Source organism: Struthio camelus, chromosome 1, assembly GCF_040807025.1.
Source record: "Struthio camelus isolate bStrCam1 chromosome 1, bStrCam1.hap1, whole genome shotgun sequence".
Classification (NCBI taxonomy): domain Eukaryota; kingdom Metazoa; phylum Chordata; class Aves; order Struthioniformes; family Struthionidae; genus Struthio; species Struthio camelus.
The window spans coordinates 166175624-166191616 of NC_090942.1; the positions used below are offsets into that span (position 1 = coordinate 166175624).

General features: G+C 41.4%; 1 protein-coding gene and 1 long non-coding RNA gene across 2 annotated transcripts in view; one reads left to right on the forward strand and one right to left on the reverse strand.

The window, feature by feature from the left end:
* DNAJC3 (DnaJ heat shock protein family (Hsp40) member C3) overlaps positions 1 to 8187 on the reverse strand; it is a 39697-nt gene extending 31510 nt beyond the window's left edge. The window contains exons 1-2 of the mRNA XM_068928862.1: positions 7909 to 8187; positions 1123 to 1233 (exon numbers count right to left, since the gene is read on the reverse strand). Coding sequence (XP_068784963.1) covers positions 1123 to 1233; positions 7909 to 7990 — 193 coding nt within the window. The 5' untranslated portion in view covers positions 7991 to 8187. The remainder of the gene's footprint in view (positions 1 to 1122; positions 1234 to 7908) is intronic.
* A 64-nt stretch (positions 8188 to 8251) lies between these two features.
* On the forward strand, positions 8252 to 14223 carry LOC138064829 (uncharacterized). Its single transcript, XR_011138086.1, has 4 exons — positions 8252 to 8553; positions 9845 to 9958; positions 12277 to 12500; positions 13502 to 14223. It is a non-coding gene; the product is annotated as an uncharacterized lncRNA (long non-coding RNA).
* The last annotated feature ends 1770 nt before the right edge of the window (positions 14224 to 15993 follow it).

Sequence of the window (15993 nt, forward strand, 5' to 3'; positions counted from 1 at the left end):
TATTCACGGAATCCAAGTTAAAGCTTCCCAAACAAAAACAAAGGAATGAAATACATGGTTAACAACTCTACTCAGACCACATAGGAATTTTTGCCACCAACACAAGGAGCAAAAGGAACAAGAGACTATCCCCATAGAGACAAGTTTTCTATAGTACAGAGAAAGCAGAAGTTCCCCTGTCCGCTCCCCTTGTAAAAGGGAAGTTGATCTTGGAGAGCTCAGAGGAAATGCTAATAGCTCAGAATCAGCAGCTGTTTCATCTGCATTTCACCTTTAGACGACAGCATAAATAGGAAAGTCTCAACACTATGACTGATTACTGCATAACACCTTGGCATTTATTTTTCTCACAGAGAAGATATTGCACTTGTATACGCACAACATAAAGTCTATTAAATAAAAGCACGTGTAATTGTCAAATTGCAGTGTTCTTCACTGCAATTGTTCTTCAATTGTTCTTCACTGGTGCCAGTCTGCCTCTGCTTCAATTCAAAGACTCAGCCCAGCAAAACTCCTTTAAAATTTATACAAGCACGCCTTTAACTCATCAGTTTGTTGAAAACTCAAAACACCTATACTCACTCAGCACCTCAGAATGAGACAGACAGTTAATTACAGAACGCACTCTTCACCATCAGTTTAACATTTCAAACCTGTATAGCATGATTTCAATTGACATGATCGACCACTGTTAAGATTACAAATAAGAAAGATTATATTTTTAATATTTTTAATGGGGCTGGAGAAGAAGAAAGCATCGACAAACTCCACTGCTCAAAAATGAAGTTTGAAAAACTTTGTACTAATCTTGAAAACACGGGGAGTACCTCATCAGATGGTAACACAGTCTAACTGCTTCCAGACAACCAGCTTGGAAAACAGCAATGACATGGTGTTCACACATCATTTAGTTTATTTAACAGTTTCTTCTATCAAAAGCAAAGTATAAATATACTACTGCATCTCTGTCGGATCTTGTTCAAGAGCAGACTGCTGCACGAAGGTGCCTCAATTGCTGTGACTCATGCACTGCAACTTTTAAGCAAGCAGGCTACTTAATGAAGCAAATACTTGGAAATGAAAGGTATTTCAGTGCAAAAGTCACTTTCCTCAAATACTTACCTATAGCTGCATGAAAGTGAGACAAAGCATCTGCTAGCTGTCCAGCAGCCAATAACTTCTTTCCCATTTCAAGTTGTTTTTCTACTTCTGCGTTTACTCCACATTCAGCTCCTTAAAGAAAAGGATCAATACTTTGACTGACAAGTTTGACTATATCAAAAGCCACTGATAAAAATAGATATTGGTATTGTAAAAAAAACTACTGTTATTTCCATTGGCATAACCTTGATTAAACTTAGCATCAGTGCTTGGAGTAGTGAAGCCTACAGGCCTAAGCTTGAACTTTAACCAAACCTGTGGGATACTGCTGACAGAACAACTACAGAACCAGCTAGAATCAGCCCTCAAAGATACAGAACACAATGGAGAGAGGTATAGGTTAACCTTTGGATAAGATAAGGCACCAGGAACATAGCAACCATCCCGGGAGTGTAGACATGAACCAATCAAAAGGAAAGAGACCACCGACTCAGTAAAGACAACTGGAAGAGACTGTCACTAGCAGGCAGGGAAATAAGACTGCAAGGAGTATAATTATCCTATAACTTCTTTGTTCAGGGTCCCTCTTTGGAGGCACCCAGCTCGAGCTGAAATAAACGATCGTATAAGAGTGACTCTGACTTAGTGGTGAATGCCTGGGGACCTTTGTAACAGGTATAAAACCAGAGGTCACATTTTCTCATATTACAACAACTTGCAGCCTAATAAACTTTCAGTATATTTTCCTCTCCCCAAAGAGGGTATCAAAGTAAGTGGATAAACACTGCAATGCACCTTTTTATAAGTAGCAGCAGAATATGCACATCTATTCCCATTCTATACATTCAGTACTATTCTTATGCAGATCAGGCTTTATACATCAACTGTAAAAACAGCTTAGCAAAATATATTTTTAGGTGGGCCTTCAATTTCAGAAGAATCTGGAAAAGTATACATAAAGCACACACAAATACACAAACCTTTTAACTTAAATGTCATAACCCTGCTGATTAACTCAGCACTCAGCTGAGAGTTGTTAGCCACTTCAGAGCTTGGTTTACCTACTGTGTACACTCTCGTCTCTTCTTTATCATTTCCAAATCACACTGTTTTCAGAGCGCAAGCTTTGATATATACAGTTAAAACTCTCACTCCCTTTTTATTTAAGTGAGTATGAAAACCATACCAAAGTGGTATGTTTCAGAAGTGCTAGAGTTTTGAAACTAATGAATTGCTGCTGCTCAACCACCAAGGGAAGGAAGACTGTTGAGAAGAAGCGAGCAGAGGATTGCAAATACATGCTGAAATGACTGAAATCATGAATTCTGCCATGGAGGTCTCTAATTTGTATTTCTTCCATCACCTTTACCGGTTTTTATTAAATGAGGATAGACTTCCAGTAAAACTTGTCAGGTTGCAACTATTAAACTTTCACTGCACAAGCTGTTTTCTTGTACTGAGAGCGTGTACTCTGCATGCATTTAAGCAAGTTAATATCTTAAAATCCAGAATAAATACATTACATTAGGAAATAATGAATGAGAAGGTATCAATTTATTTTACTTTGGTTTTGTATTGAGCTAATTTGGACCGAAACTAGAATTCATCTAAAATACAAAAATTCAACAGCATTTTCATGTTGTTTCTGAGAGTTCAACTAAAGCGTTACACTGTGCTGCCAGATTAAAAGAAAGCTTATCAAACCTTCTCATACTGAAAGCTGATTAAATAAAAATAAAGTATTCGTAATGAAAAAATACTAATTTCTGATCATCAAGGCATCAAGATTTTAAAACTAGCTGCTTTCAGCGGCTCGGATCTCGTTTTTATTTTCCCTTCCCACTCCTTATTACAGTTCATAATTTCTTCAATTCCATATTATAAAAGAAAAATCATTGAGCGGTCTATATTAAAATGAAGAAAACTCTGTATCCACAGAAAAAAAGATATATCTGCTAAATATTGTTAATAAACAGACTCTGGATTCAAGGGTTTTAGTTCAACTGCTTGCTTTAGAACTGAGACAGCAAACGAAACGCACTCCCCCTCCTCTAAGTTAATGCAACTGACTTTACACATATATAAAGTAAGTCAATACAGTTTTTGTTTAAATAGATGAAGTTAAGATAGTTGTACTGCTCATATACTCCTTTTATAAATCTTGTTAAACTATGGGTTTCAAAATCCATTCCAAGTGCAAACAGCTCTGGAAAAAAAAAAAAAAAAACAGCTCCACTGACAATGGTACAGAAGTATTTCTTGACAGTACATTTCTTGAATATACAGTATTCCACTTCAAGGTAGTTTTTATGTGAATGTCTGATTCTGAGAAAAATGGACTTTCTTATTTGCCACTTTGTTTTTCATTTTGGTTCTGGCATAGTTTTGATCATGGAGTAGTCCAAAGCCAGTATGCTAATGTCTTTTATAATGACAAAAGTTTAAAAAATGATCAAAATTTTTTTTTTGGGAGGGGGGGTAAATTCCATTGCCTTTGGAGGTATACTAGCAACAAAACAGATATCAAACCATACACAGACGAGTGTTTAACATGAATTAAATGAAAAAAAACTAATAAGCTTCAATCCCTGCTCTCCCTTCCCACCTATTCATATTTGAAATCCTCCAAAATTTGTCAATTAAAGGGGCATCTTTCATCCACTTAAACACGGCATTCAAGTCTCAGAGTCTTAGTCTCCAAAGGAGCTTCCTCATTTCACCTTTAGTCACAGGAGGATAGCTCTAAGAATAGTTTGCACAGTAAGATGCACCAGAACTATTCGCAATATGTTCAGTATAGTTTTACAGTCACATAGTGCATTAGGCAAGAGAGATATTTTTTCCCTTGAAAATACTGAAGATAATAGCAGCAAATAAGAGAGAGGAGAAATGTGACCATTAAAAATAAGCCAGTTAGAACGTAGGATAGCCAGGCAAGCAGAACAAGAAAAGGGCAGCAACACAGAAGCAACACAGATAGAGCCATGAGGGAATCTATGAAGGACTAGAGATTCTCTGATCCCCGCAGAACAAGCCTAACTACTGGACATATATTAAAACATGACCCTACAAGTTGCTGAACGTCATCACAGAACAACTCAGAATTTCCAGAAACGGTCTTCAAAGTCAGTGCGACCATGACAGAAAGTGACCTCTGCTGCAGCCCTTCAGGAACACTGTACACTGATCTAATTATTGGGCTGTTTATTCATATATTGCTCATTCAGTTACCATATAAATGTATTGCTTATTCTGTTTTAACAATATTTCTGAATAAACCACCCCACCATAGACATCTAAAGATTGTTAATTGTCACAGGAACTAGTACTATTGGCTCTAAGAAATCAAATTCTGTGTAACCTGTTTGGGACTCTACTCTTCCCTAGGTCCAGAAATGGGCCCAAGGATTCCAGCTCAATGAGATGGAGCAAAAACAAAACCAAAAAAAAAAATCCCCAAAACAGTGAGCTCTTTCCAGCAGATAGACAGTGATTAAGGTGCTAGATATCAAAGACCCAGCAGTACAGATGAAGCTATGCATGCTCCAGTAAAATAGGATACTTATGCAGAAGATATGCAAACATAGAACTTCTAAAAATAATAAATGCTAAGTATTTTAAATTTGAATAGTATTAAAATTTCAGCCATTAGAAATAACTATTTCTAAAAGCTGTTATATTCACCACCGGCCTCAGACTACCACATACAAGAGCCCCAGGTGTCAATTCAAGTCATATTTTCTGAAAAAATTTTAGTCCAGGGCCTGATGCAGGAGTGGAACAGTCAAAAAAAAAAATCTCCTGTGAGATAAATGGTACCAGCTCAGATACCTGAAAAGGAGCCCAACAGAAGGCACAGCAAAGACACAGGTGCAGCTAACCTGTTTTTCCAGTTAAATACACTCACTGGAAATAAATCATAACTTCCTAGTAGGTTTTTGTTTTACTAGAATAACTGGTGCTAATATGTTTGTCCATAAGTATATGAACTCCAGCTATATCTTTACGCAATAGTTAAAACCACAGCGTAAAAACCTCAAGAAAACTCTGCAATTTCAACAGTTTCAAGTTTCACATTCGACTACACATTTCTCTCATGTTTCCTACAGAACTCTCCCCTACAAAACACTTTTTAGAAATCTTGTCCCTGAGCTTGGCAAGAAGCCCATGAAAATAAACAAAAGAAATTATAATCGTGTACCAGAAAAAATTGATACGAAGTCATAGACAAAGGAGAAACATACATGCCGTTAATCTCAATTGTGGCCATTTAAAATTTCCTTCCAAGCTTCCTTTTTTTCTTTTCTTTTCTTTTTTTTACCTGAAAGTTTAATAATTGTTTTATCATGGTGGGGGGGAAGGGGGGGGGGTCTTCGCTGCGTGAAGCTTTTTGATTAGAACTACCCTGCGCTTACCTCAAGTTGCAAGATTGCAGCTATTTTTAAATAGGTTTGGGCTTTGCTTGTGTCTGTGTGTGTTTTAAGACCAACACCAAACAAAGTAAGTAGATGAACAATCACAAAGTTTCAGGAGTAGTATGAAAGGGCTCATAAGAAGTCTCAGAGTACAGCAGCTCCCCCCACCCAATTAAGCTGCATGCGATTTCAGTCCACAAAGTTGTTACTCCCTCAGTTCCCAAAGAAAGTTGATAAATATAACAAAGGTCAGCAAACAAACAATCAAAAATACATACCACAAACACATCTCCTCCTTCCCAGGAAACTAGTTTCTTCCTCACATTAGTATCCATTACAGTTTGGGGTGGGGGGAAAAAAAAAAAAAGATTTCCCAAACTCCGGATAGAAGGATATGGAAGAAACACTTTAAATAAGGTTAGCAGTCTGACAATGAGTTGAGCTCTGTACACTGAAAGCTCATTTCTCTGTTGCAATGAGGCTGGACAACCCATCCATGAAAACTGACTCTCCCAGAGGTGACTCACATCAAATGAAAGCTTATTCACCAGGCAGAAACCAAGGTAATCCAGGAGGAGGAATTCAGGACACAACAGCAATGGGTGAACTGCAACTTGCCACACCAACAACTATTCCAGCTCTTTTACTGAACTCATGCACTAGCCAGAAATAAATTAGTTTTCATAAATGTTGACCCTTAAGACACAAAGCTAATTCAAGCTCACTCGTCCCAAAGATTCATGATTCAGATGACACAATGAAGACTTCTACAATCAAGGCAGCAAGACAAACATAAATGTGCCTTTTAAGGCCTTTGAGTTTAAAACCCCCTAATGCTGGAAAAAAAGAATCTAGATACTTGAAACAACAACAAAATCTACATCCCTTAACTCAATTTCCTGGGAAATGAGTTCGTGAAATAAGATAAGGAAGTAAATAACATCAAGAACCATCACCTCTTACCCTATTAATAAATATATTTTGAAAGAGAGTAAACTATCAGAGTTCAGTTAAGAGAATATACCCCAAGCTAGGAAACGTGGCTTTGGTAATTCACAGACTCATTAAATTATTCATTTACAGAGAATATAATCAGACTAGGCCAGCACTTCTGAATAAAGAATCCTCAGCAGGAACATCACTGCCAGAGTTCTATATATGTATTTATATATACATATACACACACACATACTTTGAACTCAGTTAGGTTTTTCCTCCAACAATAGCAGAATACATATCCAAAAAAGCAACTCAACACCACAGCACATAGTCATATACTACAGAGCATCTTTGCTACACTATGTACCTATTGCCACTTGGTGAGCTGAAATTTTCATCTAGTACATCTTCCGACTGAATTTCTAATGTCAAGCCAGGTTAGCTGCAAGTCCATAGACTTATTCTGAGTAGTGACAGTCTCAGTTCTATCTCAATCAACCTCTACCAGTGACAGGACGTTTCTCAGGTGCAACCGTGTTTCTGAATAAATGCACAATTGCATAACCAAGTTATAAATTTAACAGGAGCTTGAGAATGTGTTTGACTACACAGGTGTTGCTGACAGCATACTCTGAAAGCAGATAGGTTGCACGTGGTACTCTGACCAACTTCAAACACCAACAGTGATGCAAAAAAACATAAACAAATGGAAGACAGTGAGAAGCCACAGCAAACTTGCAGGTCAGGCCCTAATAACCGTTGTGGGTTACGGAAACCAAAGGAAAAAAACCTTCTAACTTGAAAATTACATACAAGTGATATAAAAGTGAGGCTTGAGGCCAGTACAGAACAGCTCAATGGTGCTGCAGAGCTGTGCTGCAGGCCACCACAGCATTTCCCCTTAGCTCCCTATTAGCAGGCCAAAGAAAATGAAACACACACCGAACTACCTCAAGCAGCACTGACTAAAGTTTCAGTAAAAGGCAGTAAGCTACCAGCAGCGGCACCAACATTCATTGCACACCTTTCGCATTAGCTCTGATGAGGTGGCAGTTCTGCGTCGCCTTTTTAACTCCCACCCTTTCCAAAAATATTTGCTTTCCGGACGCCCTGCAGGGACTGCCCCGACGCCACCCGGGGACCTCCCGCCGGCCTGGTCCCACCAGCTGCCCTGGGGCAGGCCGCTGCTCCGCTCTGCTTTGCCTCTGCCCCAGCCCCTTGGCCCGGCCCGCCTGCCATGGCGGCTCCCCCCAGGCCGCGGGGGGGGGGGGGGGGAAGGGCAGCAACCCAGGCGCCCCTCGGCCGCCGCGACCGTTAACGGCAGCCCGCAGGAACCAAGGCAGCGCCCCCCGCGGCCTCCGCACAAGGCGGCGCGCCCCACCCGCGACCCCCGGGCGGCAAGGCCGGCCTCCCCCACCCCGGAGGCGCTGCGGCCCCCTTTCTCCGCCCTCACCCTGGTACTGCAGGTCGAAGAGCACCAGCAGAAAAGGCAGCGCAGAGCCCAGACGGCCGGCGGAAGCCGCAGGAGACACCATCTCCACCAACGCCCGCGGCCGACGAGCTCCAACTTGTCCGGGGTGGGTCGTGGGCGCCTCCGATTGGCTGCGCCGCGCCCGCCCGCCCCCTCGCCCTCGGGAAACGTGGAAGCAGCGTGAAGGCGCCCGCCCGCACAACACCGAGCCCCACCGCTGCCACCGCGCCTGCGCGGGCAGTAAACCGGGAAGCCGCCACCGCGCCTGCGCGGAGAGGGGATGGGGGGGGGGGCGGGGGTGGTAGAGTGTGGCCGCTCGGCGCCTGCGCAGGAAGGCGGAGGACGCCGCGGGTGGCGGGATTGCCCTCACCGGGAATGGCGGCGGAGGGAGGGGTGAGGGGTTCCGCGTTTTTTGGTCAGCTCGCTGCCCAGTGTTTGATGGCGTACAGGCCTGTTTTCTCCTCACACTGAGCTAAATAATCAGCATACCCGTTGTCCTCCAGGCGTGCCGAAAAAGCGCTAGGGGTTGTACCCGGCCGCGGGCGAAGGGGTCGTCCGGCTTTGGCAGAGCCCGGCGTTTTTGTGGTTAGAAGTTCCCGCTGGGGCTGTAAACCTACACAAGCAAAGGTAGCCGACCAGCCAGCAAACGTGTTTCGGGAAATGTCTTTTCCTTTCTTCTTCATAGTGCAAATATGACGTGCTCTTGGTTATCCCGGGAAAAGTAATCTTGTATGTGCCCAGTTTGTTGTTTCAAATTATCTGCTTTATATTATTGGATAAACCATTCATATGAGGGGCCTGTTATATAATATTACACCCCATCAATGTTAAAAAAAGAAAAAAATCTTGTTCTCATGAGAATTCCACCCAGCAAATAACAAACTTGGCGCTAGAAATCTTATGTGGTGACCACAGACGTTTCTTTTTTTACATTCTGAAGATATGGTCACGTTGCCCTTCTCACCCAAGCGGAGAAAATGTGCAAGGTTTGCAGGACAAGCTTTTCCTGAAAGATCAGACTAAACAAAGAAAACTGCACGTTATCCCTCTCGAACGTTTCGTTTGGAAGATGGTGCTTCAAAAGGATCACCCTGAAATTTCACCGGCAGGAGATATTCAGAGATAAGAACTTGAATAATGGAAGTGGTAGATGTGCAATGAATAATTGATGCCACTCTAAAGATGTCAGCGTGAGGCAGAACATGACAACTCTGTAGCATTATGGAGAGGACAAAATACGAAAGCCAAAAACTGAGCATGAGCAGAATGCGAGCACTGTTACAATAAATGAATTCCTATGGCTGTACCTCAGAAAAAGAGACGTATTACACCAAAGCCAGACAAAAGTGAATACAGTATAGCAATTCACACCTGCAACTCCCTCTCCCCCCAAATGACTGGAAACAATAGTAAGGATAGCAGTCTACTTAATGGAGACCTTTAATAACAAGATTAGGAGAGAACAATCTGGAATCTGAAGAAAACTCAAAGCAGTAGCTGATACTGGAGTACCAATCTGAACAGATTTCCAAGCATAAAAGTCCAAGCATCATATCCCTTAAAAAAAAGTAACAGTATTATGATAAAAGTGAGCCAATATTCTCAGTAGATGCTTAATAAGGAGTCAGTATTTATACTAATAAGGGAGGTCAGTATTTCAGTAGGCTGTAGTAGTATATAAAAACAGTGTGTAATGCCAACACTACAAAAGGACGTGCTCAAAGAGAAATCATTTTTCACTGTCCGTCTGTGTTAGAGAAGTCATCATACAGATGCCTGACCAGTAATTCCTGAAAGAGACCATGAACCATGACAGAACATTCTTGATGATCATAACGCCTAAAAGTGTAATTTAGAGATTAACTATAAGCCTGGGAGAAGAAAGTACGTTAACACATCTTCCCTTGTGCAATTTCAGAAGCAAACGAGATGCAGAAGACGAGAAAGACTTAAAAGAACAAATGATATGACGTGCCAACGTCATTTTTTAGAAGTAATCTGAGAAATAGCAAGCCGACACAGCTGTAATACAGTAAGTCTTTCAAAAGGATCAATAAAAATTTGGCAGACTGGGACCAGAAACAAGTTTCTTCAGCAGCCTTGAGTTTTGGAGTGGAAGCTGGGTTGATTGCAAAGACTACGCTAATGTTCAAAGTGGTCAAAGGAGGGAAAGCCAAGGAATTTTCTCCAACACGGTTACTGCTGGTAATACAGTAACAGCAGAGGGCATCAGTTAGCAAGGAATGACTTTTTAAGACACTCGTTGCTTCTAACAGGGATGGTGACCTGAATATGGTGACAGATGTGGATTTAGTTAAATCTGTAGGTTCTGTTTATTAACTGGGAAACCTACTCAAATGTAACTGTGGTGTGGTGAGAAATCCAGATTAGGTGTGAAAACACACAGGTACTGGGAAGGACCCCGCTAATTACCTGTGAGCTAGCATTCTTGGCAACACATCTTAGTTACTAATCTCTGTTCCAAAAAAAACCCCATCCATATCAATCAGTTTCCTGACACAGGAGAATAAGCAATATATCGGACTGTTATGTTACTTCCACAGTCCTGTATGAAAATACGGGAGGCGGTGAGACAGGACGATAACACAGAGTTACTATCCTCGGGGCTTCTTCTTGTGAGGGATCTCTCAGGCCTTACACCTTGTTTTTATCCATTCCCCTGTATGTGCATTGCTATCAGAAACGCAGCTGTGTTATTAAATTGGAGTGATGACCGAGCTAAATGGGATAGTAATGTACATCTCTGCTAGCAGGCATAGCATAGGGTTATTGTTTACATGGCCACATCTTTTGGAAGTTCCAAGATTTCCCATTTTGGGTGGCATTTGTAAGAGATGACTTTAGGGAAATTCCTTGTCCTGGGCTCTTTTTGCAATACATGGAAACAGAAAGGCTCCTACAGAATGCAGTTCAGCCCAAGAACTTAAGTACTGTAAATGTGCTCTTGGAGAAGCTTATGGACTTTAAAGAGTGTGAGGAATTAGTCTTCTTTAGGGTAAGGTTACCCTCTGTTAATGCTTTCCCCTTCATACTGTCCCAACAAAATTATACAAGTATATCTTAGTCCTAACTGTGATGGGAGAACCACTTTTCCAGTGTGGATTTAACCATCTGCGCTATGACCTTGAGTTTTGACACTACAAAAAGAGACTAACTGCTGTCTGTTGTTTATATCGCTATAAATAGGCTCTACCTAGGTCTTTTGCTCTCATTTCGGTTAAGCTTGCTATAATACAGGTCCTTCAGTCACTAAACTATATTACTATAGCTGATTATCAACAGGGCTATGTGTTGTGAGATATGTAGGACAGAAGTTGGAAGATGGGAATTAGACACCAATGTTTCATTTTCACAATTAAATTTATTTTAAATTTATTTTAATCAGTGAGATGTATACAATATCTGCAACTTTTCTTACCAGCCATGGCAGCAACAGCAAACTCCAGAAAATTCCAGAAACAACTCAAATTCAAACCTAATTCAAATTTGAAACAATTCAAGATGAAGTGAAACAGTATTTTTCAAGCATTTTGATTTAAAAGCCACGTCTGTTGATTTTGGGAGGGTGAAGGGGCTTGACAGAAAGCAAAATATTACATTTATTACAAAATCTCACCTCTTTTAAAATACGTATTTTCATTTTTGAAGATGTAGAGCATTTTAAAATGATACTCTGAAATCAGAAGTCAAAACTTTGCTTCAAACAGTAAAATATTTTGGTATTTCTGAAGTAAAGCATTCTATTTTGAAAATATATGAAATAGTTTAACATTCATGAACTCTTATTTTCGACTGAAACCCATTTATGAAATTCAGCCTATTTTCATAACTAGTTTTGAAACTGTTTGAAACTCTGCAACTGTTTTTTGGTTTGCCTAGTGTATTAAAAATAACTTTCCCAGCTGAAGTCCCAAAGCTGAAGTTTCAAATCTACATGATGACTCCAAGCTACTTAAGTGTTTCTCTTAATCGAACACGTCTCTTCAATTTTAAAAAAGGTGAAAAATATCAGTGACAAAGCACTACGTTATCAGTTAAGGCGTCCATTCCTACCTTATGTCCTGCCAAAACACCAAGGTCTGCAAAGTTCACGCTTCTGGGGATTTGGACTGCACGGTTAAAGTGTGTACGTGTGCAGCCTTACCTCTGCCTGCTCCAACGCACACCTCAGCGCTGCCAGCCTATGCCTGCTATCTTTGTATGCAGTGGCAGCTGCCTGCATCCCATGTAGAGTTATTCAACTCGTTCCCCGAGCGAATTTTTATATAAGCCATAGGCATGTGATGCCTTCTAACACTGTCCTGTATTTACCCATCTCTGAATTAACAGACTTCATTTATCCTCCGACTGCTAACAATCCAAAAGATGACAAAATTCGTGCGTTGCGCTGCTGACACAGCAACGATGGAAGGGTGAAAGGAGGCACCCGGGCTCTCTCAAAAGCACATACCCACAGGTCCAGCAGAGGAGATCGTCCACATACATTGCCCCTCCTAATAATCACACGTTTGCTCCAGCTAATCCTTTTTACCATTCAATATAGCAATCTATAGGTAAGTGTAACATAATGAATATAAATATAAATAAGAGCTTGAATGCTTACTGCAGAGTAGATAGTATGTCTAGTATTTCAGAGTTTTGCCGAGTCCAGGATTTTGAAAAGTTCTAACGGGCACTTTGGGCACGTCCTTAGATTTCTGAGTATCTAAATTGACAAAATTTGAAAAAAGAAAGGGGAAAGAGAGTAATATGTCCCCATGTATCCTTTTCAGCTGAGCGTCTAAGGCTGACAGGGGGTGGTTCTTTTTGCTTTTTCATACAGTTTGTTTCTCACCTATAAAAATGGTGAAGTGTCCCAGTCAGTGTAAAACTGTAACCTAGCTGGCTAGAAAAAGAGCAACAATCTAATGCATACCGTTAAAAATTCATCCAGAGGTTGCTAAGTGTTATAAACTAGGTCCCTGATTTATTTTTAGTGTTTATTGACCTGTTTATTGCTCCAATCATATCAACAATTTCTAAATACAAGTTAAGTTAAATACCATATAAGTCAGATGATGGGCAACAGTGGAAATCTGAGCTTGGCTGAGTAGAGGTCACTGAGTGAAACCTATGCACTGAAGCAGCGATATCCAACCTATCTTGAGGTGCAGACAGCCTGAAAGCAGTCCAAACGTGATTCTTGCTTTTGAGTTGTGTCCCAAGATCAGTGGCAGGGCTCGAGCATAGGCTGACTGATTAGCTATGGGAGGCAGTGAGCCAGACTGAAGTTGTACTTGATGCGCTTGATGTATCCCCAGAGGCTCCCAGCCAAATTCCCCTGCATATAAGAATGGCAGGGCCTGAGGGGAATCACAGTCTTTCTGCCGCCGGTCCCTGCCTGCAGCTTGCCCCCTCCTCGGCTCACGGAGGTAGGTATGGCCCTCAGACGCCCTTGGCCATAGGCATATTTTGACAGGACAAGAAAGGGGTTTGAAAGGTCAAAAAAGTACTCCTGGGCTAAAACTGTGGTGCACTTTCTGTTGTAAATACCTGTAATTCTCTTATTCTTCAGATACTGAAAAAGAAGTTAATGGGAAAGCAAAAAATCATCAGATATGAGACAGTGATTTCAGGCTACATCCACACAAACAAGAACAGAAAAAGCTTCATAATCCTGTTCTCAGCACGATTTTTGCGTTCACTGCAAATAAAAGAGGAAGCTATTACAGTAATACCTATGTGTAGATTAAATAAAACTCACAATCCATGTGTTTGCAGACATTTCTGAAGAGTTAAGTTTAATTCCCTCCATGTCTAGGAGAAAAGAAGATAAATGAATTGTATTGTTGATGCAGTGAAATCAGCTAGACTTGTTAGCTGAAGACAAACCCTTAGAAGAGACTGTTTTAGCTGAAGAAAAGAAGAAGATTTAGTTGGAGAAAGGTCTAAAGTACTCAAATTTGAAAATGAAATTTGTTAAACTTGTAGGGGTCACGGTCTCTTCAATCTATGATTAATCATAGCAGGTATTGTGTGTTGGAACTAAGAAGGAGGCGCAGGAATCTTTTTGCCGGAGGAGACTTGGGAGAGGTGCTCATCCTACCTTTCTTTGCAAACGCTTTATTATTCTCTGATAAAAATATGTATTTTAATAATTTTCTCCTGTAAAATAAGTGATGGAAAGATTGAAAGAATGAAATGACTGCAGGCATTAAAATGGAAAAATGTGCAGGAGAGGGAGCTGACAGGAAGGGAAAGACTAAATAAACTTAGAATCTGGCTAGATTCATTATTATACCTGTGGCATGTTAAGTCAACTTTTCACCAGAGTTAATGATTACTGGCGTGCGTCACTCTAAGATTAGTGCAAGAGAAAGATTACTGAAGGATCTATTTTTCAGTTCCCGAGAAAACTTTCTCACTGTCCTCTCAAATTAAAACATCTTGCAAAAAATGTGTTGCATACCCCTCCATTCTACAAAATGTGCAGATAATTCTTTCAGTTAATGCATTACAGATGCAAAAAATGCCTTCTGTCTGGCCCCTGGGGGTACCCCCAGCCCTGCCTGCCCACCCAGCCCCAGCCCCATCTCAGCCCAGCCCAGGACCGTCAGTCCCTGCCCCTGCCCAGCCATGGGCCCCCCGACACCCACCACAGCCTCGGCCCTGTCTCATCCCTGCGGCGGTGCCTGACGTTGCCCCGGGGCTGGGGCTGCTCCGGCTACCCCCGGTGCCCTGCTCCTTCGGGATGGGGGGACAGGCCCTAGCAGCCCCCACCAACACCTTCCCCTGGTACCCAAGACACTTCCCAAATGGACATTGCCCAGATATCATCATATTTTCCCCCCACAATCAGAATATTCTCCTTGCTTTGTGCTCTCCAGTTGCAGATACCCTCTGTAAGCCTCAGAAATACCCTGCTCCAATCGCAGAATCCTACGTTTACTGCTTGTACTTCAAGTCACTTATCCCATTTTGAGTCTGTAATTCTTAGCTTTCCTCACCAATTTCCCCAGCGAGAAACTTTCTACTTCCTGCAAACCTCATCTCTTCCCTTCTCCTTTTTACTGAACTGTTAAGAAAAAAACATACTCAGCATTGCACTGTGTCAACAGAGTATGGAAAATTCACCTAGGACAACAGATAATACAGAATGATTTCACAAAACCATAATGCAGATGAACTACCCCTAGAGAGCTCTGTTAACTACCCAGTCTATGTTGTTTGAAGAATTTGGATCACAAACTGGGAATGATTTTTACACAAACTATTCCCTGTAGTAGGCTGGCATGTGGGAAATAACACCCTGGTGAGCAACAGAGAGACATACTGGCTAGAATAGGAAAAACATGTAGAATAGCCAGGGTTTTCACACTTCATGAAAGAAGCTGGGAATAAAGCAATTAAAGGGGAAGAAGAAAAAGCTTAGGTTTAGGACTGTACAAAGTCTTAAAGCGCCTCAGCCTAAAGTTGAACTTCCCCAAATCCCCATTCAGCTATCATCTATTACTATAAAAGAAGGTTAGAAGCTACCTAGAGAAGCTAACATTTCACTATTTCCTAAACACCTGACATTCTGTGGCTGAAAATGCCCAAGTCTTCAAGAAATGAGCTGCTTCAAGTCTTTTTCAGTGCTTCATGGTGTGCACAGAGGCTACATCAACCGTCCGGTTGGGTATCAACTGAAACCTGTATTTCCAACCTTCTTAGCAGATGCAGATGTATTCCTGATCCCTGTCAGAGGCAGGGAGAGAAGAGGAGGAAGGAGGGGAAGTGGAGAGAGACAGCACAGCAGTGACTGCACCATGTAATGTGGGAATTTAGAACAGTTTGCCCCAGAAAAATTTTAGCAGGAATAAAGGGTTATGTGCATCATGCAGTGTATGTGCAATGAAAGGAAGAAACCTCAATCTTACCACGTAAGTACTGCACAGATGGCCAAAACATGCAGACTGAACGCACAGTAGGTCTGACACGTTCTGGACGTGCTGGATTTATGGTGATTGTACCCCACTATCTGCTTCTGCCTGAACAATAATCATCTGTCTGCTCTGACCTGATTGC